Raw genomic sequence first — 16,895 nt, forward strand, 5'->3', positions numbered from 1 at the left:
CTGCAAGAAGTACTGTTGCTTAGGCTGAAATTTCAGAGGTTCCAAGTGTCCTATTGTGCTTTATACCTGGATGTCATAATGTCAACAAAATGTGTTTGAATCTTCTTCTTTTTCTTCCTACATACGTACAAACGTGCACAGTTTACCTTTGCACGATCCTGGAACCTAGGATCATTTAGTTACAGCTATTTTAGCTTTCATTTGGCAACAGAAGACAATATTTTTAAATCCAAAAATGTAGTGCTTTTTTCTGGAATCAGTAAAGCCTTGATTTTTGTTAGTTCATTAAAGTACATCACAATCGTATAAGAATTAGAATTGTGAGAAAATAAATGAGGGCGTCCTGAACAAATGTTACAATGTTGATATTGGGTGATCTATCTTTGAAAAGCAAATTTGCCCAAAGGTAGCTATAGCCAGGTTTGTTTTGCTGGTGTGATAGCTAAGAGCAGAGGCTTGTCTGATTTGGTTTTTATATTAATAATCTTTGTATCTAGTTATGAACATATTTTGAAAATAATTTAAGAATAAATCTGGATTAACTTTGTGTAAGACCAGAATCAATATACAGCCAATGTCTCATATCTACTGAAGATAGCATATAGTTGAAATATCATTAAATAATCTTTGTATATACCATTGCTGTGAAACTACTTGCATAGAACGTGGTATATGTTTATATATGTTTGTAGGGTAGGGCAGTCTTTTTTTTCTCTCTCGCTCTCTAAACAACTCAATCATTTTAAACTTACAATAAGAAATCAATATGTTTTTGAAACTAAAGTAGGAAACTTGTATTGTGACATGATTTGGTCCATGGAGGCCAAAGGCATGCAGCACATTTAAAATTGAGATAAAGACAAAAATATATAAAACAATAACATGCATACAAAAATAGACATCACAAAACTTCATAACTCTAGTATACGTGCTAGACCTTTGTGGTGATTTCAGTGGTTGATAGCCTAATGTCTGTATAAGGTTATATTTATAGCTCAATTTTGAAAAATGCCTCCTTTGGCCCCCTGGAGCAGATTGTGTCACATATTACACTTCACATGTTATATCAAAACAGTATAGACCACTTGACATGTGACGTCATTGCCCGGCAGTATTCGCGTGAATTATGTCAATTTTCATTGTTCTTTGCCCTGCAGTGTGCGTACGCATCGTAGTTTGCTCAGGGCACATGCATTTTAAATCGCCCACCACATTTCATATAGTACAAGAAAGCCATTGAACAGTGTAGCGGTTCGTTCGAGCATATCGATAGGGATGACCTTTGTTGATAAACAGTGATGTCAAGTGGTCTATATTGTAATCTGTTATTTGGCATTATGAAAAAAACCACATCATCCACAAATAATTTGGATTACCCTTCAGCCCCCCCCATTATTCCTGGTGAAGTGAGAAAATATTGATCAGATGGCTGTTTTTGATCTGTTTTAGCCAAGTTTATAGACTTGGAGTCTATGATTGAGAACAAAGACTTCATATTGTTAGCCCTAATAGAACTAAAGAATTCTAAACTTGAATACTTAAAAAAATTATTGAATCAGTTAACTTACAAAATATAAAGCTCCTCAATATTAGCACTGGTTCTGTGCCAAGGTGACAGGCCCTCTCTGGCACTTCAAATTTCACCTATAGTTGCCAGACAAAGTATGTGACAGGCCCTTTCTGGTACTACTAATTTCACCCACTCAACTCCATTTTTAACTATTGCAAAATTGAATAGAAAAGACATTTGGATATTTTTGTTGTTACTACTGAAAGTAAAATAATATGTTGGGTTTTAGGATGTAAAAAACATTTCCTTTAACATGCTATGTTTAAAGAACAGCAGTTTTCAATGAAAGTTTTATAACAATTTTAAAGAACAACAGTTTTCAATGAAAGTTTTATAACCTTTTACACAGTTAAGTCAAATTTGCAATCACGAGTCTTGTAAACACTTACACATTTTTATTATCCTATGACATCATGAAAGTTAAGTTCCGTTCATTCTATTCTCAACAGGAATTTAAATATTGAATGAGTAAGGCTGTGCAATGGGATTATTACTGTTGAAAATATGTATAAAATCTGAACTTGATTGTAGTTAACAATCAGTGAACTGAGTGAGCAGTGAACTGTGAAATTTCACACAAAAGGCAACACACACAGACACCCCAGTGCACAAAGTTTTATACAGGAACTATATTCACCAGGAATTGATACATTGTGTTTTGGAATGACATAGTATATATGATTGTTATGCTTCAGCATGGATGTTAAAATGATACTTTTCTTGGTAGTTCAACTTTTCCTGTTGACAGAGTTTTGTACATGTTTTAACGTGGATACCAGAGCACCTGTAGTACATAGCGGTGATTTGGGCACAGAGTTTGGTTTTTCTGTGGAGTTACATCGGGAACAAAATACCAATTGGTGAGTTAATACAATATAAATGTTTCCTTCTTTTCTATGTTGGGGAGAGTGTCATTTTAATGAGCCACAACAGTTCAAGAGACACTGACAGTTACAATTTCTTGACTTGAAAATAAGTAATTTTATGTATCAAGCATTTGTTTTAAACAAAGTTCTGTTTAGGCCTATTATTTTCCTTGTAGGATATAATGGAAGAGAAGCCTGGATATGTTTAAATTTTCTAGGAGGAACTCAAAACTACTTTTAATTACATTGTATTTTGAGACCTAGCAGGTGGCATGCATTGATCTGACTGGGTATGTGATTTACACGGAAATGTAACATACATGTACAAATAATGACCCCTGCATTGATCTATAAAAATTTAAATTTAATACAAACAAAAAAATGCAACCCTACTTGTAAATACCTCCAAACGAGGACCTCATTCTGCATATGATTTAATACTATCTAACCGACGACTCGTACACCCGTTCTTAATTGACACACACACCAGACCACTTACTATCCAACCATGGCCCGTCCTATACCCCCTATTGGTGGACCGTTTTGAATGCATTTTTACGTTATTTGTGATGTCCTGGTTATATCCAGCAGATTGAGGATGTCCACAGCCCGGGGTCCACAGTTGGAGGTGTGTCCCCTGTTGTGTCCTTATTTGTCATGTTTGTCATGTGTGTATCCATATGTAGGTCCTCGTTTGGAGGTATTTACAAATGCACCCGCACCACACATACACCCCCTGTAAAGACCAGCAAAGGGGGACCTAGGATTTTCCAACTGGTGACAAGGAATATGTGCACCTCAATTTTACATTCTTTACTATATGATGTCCACTGTCATTTGAAGCATTCTGGTCAACGACTGCATACATTACCTAATGTATGCACCTCACAGATATTATATAGGGCCTCTATAATATATTTGCAGTCGACTTGTATAATATTATATTATATTTGTCTCTTCCCATAAAAAAAGAATTATATATACAACACAATTTTAAACAAAATTTCATTTATTTATTGAATTTATTCAGGTATGAAAATGACCCAGTTTAAATTTTTGTATCAAAATTTATCAAGCATGAAAAGAAAACAATTTACTATATACGAGTCTGCAAACCTTTTCCAGAAATATTCCCTGTTTTGTGTAAAGCAGCAAAGGGTCAATGAGAGATTTTCTGTTCTTTTATCATACTTTCATGCTGCAATTTATTATCATGCTAATGCTTAGCCCAAATATGTCCAAATCTGTTTAAAATTATAAATTTTAAGAGTGCTGTGATTTGATAAGTTCCGGGGGATAAGTTGCCTATTGTTTGGGTATTTTGTTTAGCTATTCATTATATTGTTGAATGGAATAATTTAGAAATATAATATTTGGCTTTATTCTGGCATACACATTGTTTTGTGGAGCCATCACATATGAGTATGTAACATCACAGCCATCACAGTATGAGTAAAGATAATAATAAATCTAAAATCTAAAAATCCCAACAAGATATAATTTTTTTTCACAAGGGGTGAGGATTGAGTTAAAATTTTAATTTTTTCTAGAAGTATAGTGAATCCAGCACCATTTTGTGACAGTAAGTTTATGTGCATGAAGGGCACAATTTGTTTTGCCATATTGATGATGTGGAAATTTGGTGTTAAAGTGCAACAAATTTGTGTGAAGAGCGAAAAATTGACACTTTGCAAATGTAATAATTGAATCATTTGTTTGGAGTTTGAAAAAGTAGTTGGAACACTTGTGTATAAAATGATTTTAAAAAGTTGTAACATTTTTATTCTTGGTATTAAATCTGAACACTTTCTTATTACTACAATTTGCTCCACCAATCAATGTCTATTAATTTCTAATAAGCGGTGTTGATCATTGATTTTGCCTGCCAAATAACTCCTTTGTTTTTTATCGCAACATTTATGGTATCTATCTTTGTATTTGTGCAGGTTGTTAGTAGGTGCCCCACGGGCCCAGACCAACCAGCAAGGTGTAGATGAAGGAGGGGCAGTCTTCAGGTGTCCTGTTACACCTATAGATAATCCTGGACAATGCACAGAGATTGAATTTGATACAACAGGTATGTGAATCTCTGTCTGTCTGGGTGGGGGTGTCTGTCAGTGTCTGTCTTTCTGTCTGTCGGGGTGGGTGTCTGACTGTCAGCCTGCAAGGTGTAGATGAAGGAGGAACAGTGTGATGTTGTGTTACACTATAATTTTCTCTGCAATTTTCTATGTATTTTCCATCCTTTATCATGTCCCTACACGTTGTGTTTGTTTTACAAAGAACACAAAGTATCCATAGCTACTGACATCTATAATTGCTGTGATTTAAAAATAAATATTATCTTTCATTACTACTCTATATTAGGTCTATATAAGCTGGCTTTGTTATTAAAGAACAGATATAATCATACTCTACACTTTCCCGATTCTAAAATAAACTATCAATCATAACCAAATTACAGATAGGATCTATTTAATGGATTACACTTAGGCCAAAAAAAAATTGTTTGATTGGCGTAACCTGACCGACCCTAAAAATAGGCCCAACCCTTGACTTTTTTTCTTATTTTTTTTGCAAAAAAATTAAAATTCTGTTAAAAAAGCCTAAAATTAAAAAAAGAAAGAAAAAAAGCAATTTACAGCATAAAATGTGTGTAAAAAAAAATAATAACAAAAATTTGGCGACCGACCGATCCTATTTTTTTTATGTTACGCCAATCAAACAATTTTTGTAGGCCTTATAATTAATCAGCTCTATCTTATTTCTCTTTTAATGCAAATATAAGTTTTACCCCAGGGCTTTACCATTTCATTTCAATTTTCATCTCTATTTTATGCAGGCAATCCAATACAAGGTAACATACAGACTGGTAGCAAATCAAATCAAAGGTTTGGATACACAGTTGAAAGCTCTGGACCAGATGGACCAGTAGTAGTAAGTATAACAGAAAAAATGATCAATTTGACAATAATAGCCATCAAGATATATTTTCTTATCATGTTGAATATGTTCTTTATATTTGCCTATATCAGGGCCGTAGCAAGCAGGGTGGCTGGGGAGGCACTTTTTGATAAATTTGTTATGTTTCTCTTTACAGCTTTTTTTTATACCAATTTTGGCGCATATTTGTATTTTGGCTGCCCCACATTTTGATGGCGGTCCCACATTTATTAATCTTGCTACAGTCCTGGCCTTTATCTCAAATTGAGAAAAATGGATATTTCAATTCACTTTATGCACTCTTCACAACTGTTTAAATACTTAATGAATAAAGCACTCAAATGCTTATACTATTTTGTCAATTTTACCTTGTATGATATGTATAGTTGTATAATAGGGTCTTTTTAGCTTGTGTTCATTTGATATTTTGCTTTTGCAGGCTTGCTGTATGCTTTTTAATGTATGAATGTGCTTATATGTAATTTGTAAGTTATAAGATGTTGTTAATGTCATTTAGATTTTAATGTGTAAAGCGCATTGATGCCATGCTTTATGCGCTATATAAATTCTTGTTATTATTATTATTATTAAATGTTAAGCAAGTGTGTGTGTGTGATACGTGTCTGACACACAACTGAACTTGTCAATAGTTACTATACTTTTAAGTATAGTAAATAAAATATACATTAGTATTCAAACTTGAGTGTTTAAAAACACTCAAGTTTGAATACATTTTATTTCATTGAGTCATGGTATACGAAGGTAGTCTCTCTGAAAAGTTATTTCCTTCAAATTCTCTTTTTACTCAACGTTATACAAACAATGAAAGGTTGAGTAAATTTTTTATGACAATATTAAACAACCATTTCAACAGTGTTTTATTATTTATGTTGTTAGTAGTTGATTGCAACAAAATCATGCAATGCATCAGTGCACTTTTCCTGTCAGTTGGTAACACATTGTCAACACTAGCAAGTCTGTATTATACAAGTACATTATAATATGAAGTCTGAAGTCTATAAAATGATTAATTGCCATAGCAATTAGGTGAAATCAATTTTTGAATGTATTGCCCTGCACTATAAGTAGACTGCACTCATCACCTGTCATGTCTCTGTATGTGTGCAATCATAGATTGAATACAATACCGCTCTTTTCAAAGACACTAATCATACAGGTGCAAGCAAAACGTACACAGACACTGCATAATGTGACATTTCCATAGAATTGCGATCCAGGTCTTTATGCCTATTCTTATGGTGCGATACAGACTTACAGCGTACATCTAGTCCAGGGCAATACATTCAAAAATTGTTTTCACCTACTGCTATGGTAATTAATCATCTTATTTGATAAGTCTAGAATTGAAAAGGAAAACATTTATAAAATGGCCCCCAGAGAGAATTTTGTCCCGCTTTGGCTGGAATTGACCATACACTAGGATTTGGCAGATAACCTTGTCCATACATATTACAATGTTCTTTTAAATGGTCAAGACTTTGGCAAGTTGGACACTTTTATTATCATGGATTATGATATGCCATAAAATGTTGAGCTTAAACACTTTATGAATAAATCCAAATGTGCTTACAACTCTTTAACAATTCTGATTTTTACACAATTGTAATGGAGCTCAATATTTAATAAACTAACATATCCTGCAAGGCTTTATGTGCTACGTCCAATTGTGACAAAATCGGATATTTCTATTATGTGTCCTGTTAGTTCATATGATCAAAATATTAGTCACAAACTTATATGCGATGTTCATAACACTGTATGTACATGGTGTACCAGATGTTCATAACACATCATGATGACCGACCACAGTTGCAATCGACAGAGTGACACACCGGCCCTCTTTTTGATGTAATCGGGACTGATTGGGACACTCAGGGGTTTTCACCCTACTGTTTTGGGAACTGACTGTGATATACTTGTGAAGTATGTATTCTTGTGGTTCATTTATCCAATTCTAAATTAACTATGGGCAGAGCGCAAATCTGAATTTAATCTACAGATGTTGCCAGTTGAATTCAAACTTTTCTTTTTTAAATACCCCAGCAAGTTACCGCTGTTGGGAATTGAACCTGCATCTCATGCACTAGAAGAGACTACTAAAACCATGTCACGCTCTAACACATAACTCAAAGAAGCAATGGAATATTAGTATATTACACTCGAACTCTTCATAATTATAGTTCAAAGTTCAAAAATGATATTTATTTGCTTTGTTTTCTTTTGCAGGCTTGTGCACCATTACGACTGTGGTATACCCCAGAAGGGCAGTATAGATACCCTGTTGGAGGATGCTTTGTTGCCAGAAATGATTTTAATAATATAGAAGAAATGACACCATGTCAAACGGACACAAGTATGCAAAAGCATTTCTTTGCTTGTTTTAAATGATCTTTCAGTAGCATTATAGCTATAGTTTTATATATGATTTGAACAAGCAAAGAAAGGCTCAGTATAATTATTTAGCACTAGATACCTGGATGAATGATAATCTTCACAATCGTATTTTTAAATGCTTAAAAGCAGCATGGTCAGACAATATGTTTACCATGTAGGCCTATCATGCTCTAGTTCATGAGCTCCAATTCAATTCCAAAGTTGAAGCTCTTTGGCCACATTGGACATCAGAATATCCCTCAGGGCTATACCTGGGGGCTATGCCCCTTAATCCTCAGTTCCAAAGGCAAAATGTTTAGATTTTTCACAATGCCCTCCAAATAAACTGATGCGCAGTTATTAACCATGTTAACCACTAAATAACATTTTAAGTTGGCTACATTTAACAATGTTGTAGTTTTTGTCATATAAAACGTTTTAAAAATGTTTTCATAACATTTTTTTGTTTGCTGTGTATCTACCCAGGTATCTAATGCATTTTTATAATTAATCATCATGTTTATTTTTCTCATCAAATATTTTCAGCCTCGCAATGGAAGAAATTTGGTCCTGTATTCTGCCAAGCAGGAATGAGTGCAGCCATAAATGAAGTAAGCTATCAAACATATAGCTGTCATAATAAACTCCTCAACAAAAGTTTGGAAAGTGTTTTTGAAGCATCTATATCTCAGATTATTTGTGACATGTCCATATCGTGTTGCGTATCAATGGATAGCTATTTTATTCCCCTTTACAATGACACCACATTTGAAACAATCCCCTTTTCACACCTGGGTGCACATCTTGTGAATGTAATGAGGTCTCAAACAGAATGTGCCAAATTGACCATTATTCTGTGCAGCAAGCTGCAATCCCATATCTTCACAATCCGGGACCTAATTCAATCCTCCAAGATAACAATGCTTGCCCCCACAGAGCCAGGGTAGTCAATAACTACCTACAGAATATGGAAGTAGAGCAAATGGAATGGCCTGCAATCAGCCCAGACCTCAACCCGATTGAATACTTGTGAGACTAGCTTGGTCGTGATGTGCGTGCCAGAGTAGCCAATGCAACCACATTGAATGACCTGCGACGAATCTTGGTTGAAAATTGAATGCTATCTCACAGCAATGTGTGTCCAGGCTGGTGAGCAGCATGAGGAGGAGGAGGTGTCTGGCTGTTGTGGCTGCCTATGGTTTTGCCACCTCTATAATTGAGGTTAGCATGGTTAGTGGCTATAGTGTTGTTTGAGCACAGAATAATGGTCAATTTGGCACATTCTGTTTGAAATATTCCACTGCTTTGAAATACTGTATCCGAATGTTGAAATTGCCATCATATCCCAGGATCATAATTATCATGTTATTAGTGTTCAAAATGGAAATAACACTTGTTTTTGTAGTGGACATACAAAAAAGGAAACATTCCCTCCTTAAAAAACAACCTCCCTCCTTCCCAGCAAACACAAAAACATGTCAGGTTATGTAAAGATCATGAATACGTTTTTAAAACATTGTTGTAAAATATTCTGGGCAAACATTTCTGCAAAATATTTTGACAACAGTTAAATAGCATTCTCTGAAAATGTTTTGCATCACGTTTTCAAAAATGTTTGATGAGTGTAATTAAAACGTTTATCCTTTATATAACCCGACATTTAAACCTTTTCTGTAAAACGCTGTGTGTTTGCTGGGTTAACAGCCACACTTGGGCACTCTCCATCTCACAGATATAATATTGTGTGCCTATATTTTGTATGGCATAATTTAATAGTATGCATCTATTTACAGGATACATTGGTTATGGGAGGCCCTGGGAGCATATACTGGCAGGGTAAGTTGATAACAAATACAAGTAATAGTATTAAGTTATCTGTCTTTTTATACGATCATAATGTATTTTATTAAACTAACATACCTTGCAAAAATGAAGACTTTAGGTGCTGTAGTTTTGTTAAAATCCGAGATTTTGAATAAAACGCCGGAACCATCATTCAATTGCAATGGAAGTATTAGTTGAATGCGTACATAACGCAGTACGTACATGGCATGCGGGATGATCAAACAATGGCCAAAGTACATTTTCTATTAAAAATTATTTGACACCATCTCCCGACATACCCCAATAAATATTTAACCCAAGCGGTTTATGCAGACCCCTTTCAGATTAGTCTTGGGCCTCTTGGCACTTTGTGAAGAAATATTCTTTAATGAATGTCAAGTCTGTATACAACAAGACTCGCAAAAGAACTTTTGGACTACTACCCACTGATGATAACCAAATATAAACTGCTCAAATAAAGAAAGTCCGCAGTCATGTAACCCGTCCTACACCAAAACCTGATCTTGTTATGAAAATTTGATTGATACGGTTGTGTGCAGAATCTTGTTAGCTCTAATTTGATACCAAATTTGATACCAAACACTCAAAAGTGACAAAGACTGATACCAGTTTATGGCATTTGGTGCATTTTCAAAAGTTGCAAATCAAAACGATAACGCGGTCGAAATTGCTTAAGCGTGGCAATGTGGTCAAGCTTGCTTGCCCACGATGAACCCATGTCGACTATCCCAAGTGCGCGCTTTATTCAATTGTTAATTTAAAACGCATGGATTGCTACAGTGCTTTACTGGTGAATACTAGGACGCGATGCGATCGATATGACCTAGCGGTTGTTTCGGGCTATGTCAATGGTCGCGCTGTGCCATTCACCTCTACAGCTCAGCGTGGTCCATTTTTAATTTGCAACTTTTGAAAATGCACCAAATTTCATATACTGGTCTCAATCTCTCTGAATTTAGAGTTTTGGTGGCAAATTTGGTATCAAGTTGGAGCTAACAAGATTCTGCACACGACTTTGTCAATTAAATGTTCATAACACGATCAGGTTTTGGTGTAGGACGGGTTACATGACTGCGGACTTTCTTTATTTGAGCAGTTTAGTTAGTAGTTATGATACCAGAAGGGAGTGACATTCATTTCATGCATTTCATACACTTTGTCTTTTCATTTCAACAGGTTCACTGTATGTAGACTACTTCAGTAGCTCCAAAACGGATCCTCCGCCGTTCACAGATACCTCATCATTAGATGATAGCTACAGAGGGTATTCTGTAACATTTGGTGAATTTAATGGAGATGATATGCCTGATGCTGCTGCAGGTTTACCACGAGCACCAGACCATAAAGGACAGGTAATTATGCAGGCTTAGACAGTTGACACAATCGATTCACGCAAAGATAGCAACGGGTGCACACACCATCTTTGAATGTATCACCCTGCACTTTAAGCAGGTTGCACTCATGACATGTGTATGTTAAGGTCTTGCCCCAGGCATTCCATTCTTTTTTTCATATTATTTAGGTCTTTCCCAGGTGGGATGGTTCTAGAGGTGAATTTACACCTGTTTACCCCAGCCTATTCGCTGGTCTTTTAACATGTTTAAAAAAAAAGCTTTTATATTGCAATAATTATATATGTACCAGTGATGAAGTCAAATAAATAAATAAATAAATAAATAAATAAATGTCTGCAATCGTAATTGAATACCATACCACTCTTTTCAAAGACACTAATCTTACAGGTGCGAGTGATCAGCATGATATGAATATTCTATAGAATTACGACCCCGGTCTTTCAAGCCAATCCTAAATTCATGAGAATCAGTGATTCTCACAAAATTCTCCTGTGAGAATCCAAATGGATTAATTCCTCCACGGAATATACAAACTTTTAGGCCTGTGATGATCAAACTAAGACCGGGACCTATAGTGCATTTGCTGACATACAACATTATCAACAGTTGGATTGTATGAAGGGCAGCTCAACAATGTTTTTATTCAGTGTTCAACCAATTTTTCTGTGTATTCTTATTTGTAGGTCAAACTATACACAACCGATTTATCAATTTTGAGGACACTGCAAGGTGAACAAGTTGGCAGTTATTTTGGTCACTCCCTGACAGCAATTGATATCAATGGAGACAAGTGAGTAACACAATATATATATAACAGGTTGACAGTTATTTTGGTCGCTCCCTAACATCAATTGATATCAATGGAGACAAGTGAGTAACACAATATATATATATATAACAGGTTGGCAGTTATTTTGGTCACTCCCTGACAGCAATTGATATCAATGGAGACAAGTGAGTAACACAATATAATATAGCAGGTTGGTAGAGTAGAAGGGGAAGGGGCCTACGGGCACAATTCTGTCATTTTCCGTGTAAATCGCCCCCAACCATCAAATACACAGCAGTTACACAGCATTTCTGTCATTTTCCGTGTAAATCGCCCCCAACCATCAAATACACAGCAGTTACACAGCATTTCTGTCATTTTCTGTGTAAATCGCCCCCAACCATCAAATACACAGCAGTTACACAGCATTTCTGTCATTTTCCGTGTAAATCGCCCCCAACCATCAAATACACAGCAGTTACACAGCATTTCTGTTATTTTCCGTGTAAATCGCCCCCCAACCATCAAATACACAGCAGTTACACAGCATTTCTGTCATTTTCCGTGTAAATCGCCCCCAACCATCAAATACACAGCAGTTACACAGCATTTCTGTTATTTTCCGTGTAAATCGGCCCCCAACCATCAAATACACAGAAAATCACAGAAATGCTGTGTAACTGCTGTAATAAACTCCACTCTTCAAATCACAGTAAAATCACAGAACTCCCCTAACCGTCGAGTACCAATGTTTTCAGGGCAAAATGCAGGGGAAAGTGTAACAAAAAAATTACACAGGATTATACAGAACAATAATTTACACAGGATTACACAAAAAAACAACAACACAGGATTGCACAGAAAAACAATTTACACAGGATTACACAGCATTTCTGTTATTTTCCGTGTAAATCGGCCCCCAACCATCAAATACACAGAAAATCACAGAAATGCTGTGTAACTGCTGTAAACCTCCACTCTTCAAATCACAGTAAAATCACAGAACTCCCCTAACCTTAGTACCAATTTTTTCAGGGCAAAATCCAGGGGAAAATTCCACAAAAATAACAACACAGGATTACACAGAAAAACAATTTACACAGGATTACACAGAAAAAAATAACAACACAGGATTACACAAAAAAACAATTTACATCTGGTTACAAAGCAAAACTGTTCAAAGGAATATTTTCGAAAATATTACCAGGAGAACAAAAAAATTTTTTGTGTCAAACAAAAGAAAAAAATGGTGATATCGTTTCCATAGACCCTTGCAACAGAATCGTGTTACGCAACCAATGTAGTGGCTGCCACTTCTGGTGTAGACATGTAAAGCTGATTCTAGTTGTAGCCGATGCATTGGTTATGAAACTCAAAAATTAAATTTTTTGTAATCAATATCTTACCTTTACAATAGTCGGTTGAGAAATCTTGTAGATAAATATAAGTGTCTAAAAAATAAAAGCAGTGCTAATGAAACACAAATGGAAGATCAATAGAACTGTGTTTAAATTATAAACAACGTACTTGTACTGGCTGCAAAATGTCGAAATATATCCACTTCGAGTTGTTTGTTGTGTACTGCTGTTGACCTTTTACCATACTAACTCATATAACTGCTCACACATACAGTGTGTGTGTGTGTTATACTACATGGCGTGGCCATTGCTTTTCACATACCAAAATCGTTTGTTTATTGCTGTTAGCAGTCATATTGCTCGGAGTTACTCACAAAGTTGCTTTTGATTTCCACTGTCCCTAAAACTTTTGAATTCACGATCACTTTTATGTGATTTTGTCTTAAAAACGCGATTTAGTTGTCACCACTACATGTAGATTACACGTCAGCAATTCTAAAAATAGACTGCGGTGTTTCTAGTATGTTGTTGTGATGGCGCACTATTTGTTTTTTTAATCTGCCGTTAGAGAGAGATTTTTGAAGATAAACATTGTAGATTTGTTTGTTTTAAATAACAGATTTTTTGGGTAATATTTGAGGCTGATTTAGCCAGTTTTTTTTTTTTTTTTTATTCTAAGGTTTAAATACACCAATTTCTTAATTAATATTTATGAGATCTGCTACCTTTGTGGTTTTGATTCTTGGTTCTGTGGAGCGCGTGGCGTCAGAGCAGCGTGAGTTCGAGTCCCCTCGGGGAAAAAATTACAAAAAAAAAAGGAAGGGTGAATGAAAGGGCGAAAGTCACAAATACATTCATGAAGGAAATGTACAAGAAATAATTGTCAAATGGACCTCAAAAGAGAGTGAACGGAATTGTTTCTTAGGATTTCTGACCTACCTTTACAGCACATATGAAGAGGTGAATGAAAGGCGAAAGTCACAAAATACATTCATGAAGGAAATGTACAAGAAATAATTGTCAAATGGACCTCAAAAGAGAGTGAACGGGGTTGTTTCCCAGGATTTCCGACTCTTCAAAAACACAAACAGGGGAGGGGGGGGGGGTTTGGACACACGTTGAACTGACGTCACACGCGACATAGTCCAAAATCTAAATCGCTAAGCCAGCAGATCTCATGGGGGGAGGGGAGGGAGGTAGTTAGATGTAGATGTAGAACTAACAAAAACAAACCCTAAGGAACTGACATATGCCCGTTCTGTAGCTCTAAGGAATTGGCCCTCGAGTTTCATGGCGACTACAGAATTGGAAGATGGTGCGCCAACAAGCCACTTCATGGGTGTCGGTTTCTCTGAAGATGTTACAATGGTTAAATGTAACTCAAATCTTCAACAATTTTGAAAAAAAATCTCATGGTTTATCTACCATGAGATTTTTTTATTGCTCCAGGGCTGGGAAGCAATTAAACTCTAGCTCTTTGCTTCAACTCCCTGTAATCTGCTTAAATGTGCAAATTTTTTGATACAAATTGGACGACATACCTAAAGGCATCACACATTCCGATCCGACACACACATTCCGATCCGACACAATTTTTTTGAAAAAATTTTCAATTTTTTTCGATACTGTTTGGAATGTGTGTGTGGATCGAATGCGGAAATGCTAAACAGTGATGGCGCTGTTATTTTTTACTAGTTAATACCAGCTGGGAGAGGGCACACACTATTTTTAGATTTTTACCTAATTTAAAAAAATAATTTAAGAAATTTTGATATAATAAAAAAATTTTATAATAAAAAATGGAAGCGTTTAAAAAATATCACAATATCGAAAAAGATATTACTCTCGAGTCAAAAGTTGAAAACAAGCATTTGTTTGTATTTTACAAGGATCAGTGGATTCAACTTAGTTACAAGAAAAATCCAGATAGATTTTTTGGTTATCATACGATGATTAATCGATATGATGGAAATTTGTGTACTGAACTTGGACTGCATAATCCGATTAAATATTCGAAAGAGCTATATTTGAGATACAAAGAATCATATAAAATGGCTTCTAAAAAATATTATGCTAAAAAGAAAGCAGAAAAAAAAATTAATTTAGAAAAATAAATATTCTGGTTTAAAAAATAAATTTGATTAAAAATAATATAATAAAGAATAAAGCTAGAATGATTATTAAGAAAATTTCAACTGCGAAAGAATTTCGCGAATACGCTTAAAAAAGCGGATATCGAGGATACTCTAAACTGAAAAAGGAAGAGTTGAGAAAATTAATCAGCAAGCCTCCCCCGGATTACAAGGCGATTAAGGAAGCAAAAAATGAAGAAAGACGACAAAGAGGAGAGTACACCAGAAAGGAATTAAACACGCTACGCAAAAAATGCAGGCCTTGAGGATACTCAAAACTGAGCAAAGATGCTCTCAATGAGAAACTCAAGGAAAATTTCATCCTTTCCTCTAACATTCTTGACATCCAGGAACCTTCCAAAGAACCTCGTCATCCATTCAAGACCAAAAAGATCGATTCGGCTCTCAGCAACTTCGTCGAACAGTACACGATTGGTGGACACGATGGTTACGACCCCAACACCTTCTTTGCAACTGTCAAGCAAAGCATCATCAGCCTTTTTCAAACAACAGACAGAAAAAAAGTTCATTTGGTTCTCAAGTGTCTGTTTGAAAAAACAAACCTGCAAACTGGTGAAACTGATGCTATAAGTAGCGCATTTCGTTCTACCACGAAGGAGATTCTAGCAGGTACGGATCTCGATGATTTTTACGAAACCACGACGAGTCAAATTCTAGAGAATATCGCCACATTCCAAAACAGTGGGAGTGGTTGGATATTCAAGGAGATCGTATCCCTAGAGATTCACATGGTCAAGTACCAACCGATGCAAGGAGCTTCATATATTCCACTTTCAGAATTTTTAGCGAAAAAAGCAGCGATCATCAATCTTAAAAATAGCGATGATCAGTGTTTCAAGTGGGCTATTACTCGAGCCCTCAATCCAGTTGACAAAAATCCAAATCGGATCGACAAAAAGCTTAAAGCAAAAGCGGATCTTCTCAACTGGGATGACATCGAATTTCCAACTCCTCTTTCAAAAATTGGCAAGTTTGAAAGGAACAATCCAACAATTTCCGTAAATGTGGCAGGATTTATTTCAAAGGGTTCGTGCAGAGACACAAAGTATGAATATCTTATCTCTCCTCTAAGAAAGAGTCCTCACATCGGTCGAGAGCATCACATCGATCTTCTTTTGTTTTCGGGAAAAAAATCTGATGGTGTTGAAACCGTGCACTATTGCGTGATTAAGAGCATGAGCAGACTTCTGCATGGACAAGATTATCAAAAACATGCGAAACGATATTACTGCGGAAACTGCTACACATCTTACACTTCCGAAGATTGTCTGAAAGAGCATGAAGAACTTTGTCTAAATAACGAGACCGTGTTAATTGAAATGCCTAAAGTAACGGAAAACAACGATTTTACGATTCAGTATTTCAAACATCATTTCAAATCTCAGAACGTCCCCTTTGTCGTCTACGCCGATTTTGAATCTTTTACAAAACCGATTCAAACCTGTCAACCAGAAGTCCTTCAAAAAACGACAAAATACCAAAAGCACGAACCTTCGGGCTTTTGCTACTACATCAAGTGTTTCAATGATTCCGTGTACTCCCAAGATCCGGTTGTGTACACCAAACAATTTGAGGATGAGGACATATCTCAAATCTTCGTGAACAAACTTGAGGAGAACGTTAAAAAAATTTACAACAGGTT

At 35.7% G+C, this 16,895-nt stretch overlaps 1 protein-coding gene across 1 annotated transcript in view; it reads left to right on the top strand.

The window, feature by feature from the left end:
- The first annotated feature begins 2,231 nt into the window (after positions 1-2,231).
- Positions 2,232-16,895, top strand: part of LOC140151473 (integrin alpha-8-like) — a 52,552-nt gene continuing 37,888 nt past the window's right edge. The window contains exons 1-8 of the mRNA XM_072173825.1: positions 2,232-2,430; positions 4,383-4,513; positions 5,279-5,373; positions 7,627-7,753; positions 8,320-8,384; positions 9,567-9,609; positions 10,795-10,970; positions 11,657-11,763. Coding sequence (XP_072029926.1) covers positions 2,267-2,430; positions 4,383-4,513; positions 5,279-5,373; positions 7,627-7,753; positions 8,320-8,384; positions 9,567-9,609; positions 10,795-10,970; positions 11,657-11,763 — 908 coding nt within the window. The 5' untranslated portion in view covers positions 2,232-2,266. The remainder of the gene's footprint in view (positions 2,431-4,382; positions 4,514-5,278; positions 5,374-7,626; positions 7,754-8,319; positions 8,385-9,566; positions 9,610-10,794; positions 10,971-11,656; positions 11,764-16,895) is intronic.

The sequence above is a fragment of the Amphiura filiformis genome, chromosome 4 (genome assembly GCF_039555335.1).
Source record: "Amphiura filiformis chromosome 4, Afil_fr2py, whole genome shotgun sequence".
Lineage (NCBI taxonomy): Eukaryota > Metazoa > Echinodermata > Ophiuroidea > Amphilepidida > Amphiuridae > Amphiura > Amphiura filiformis.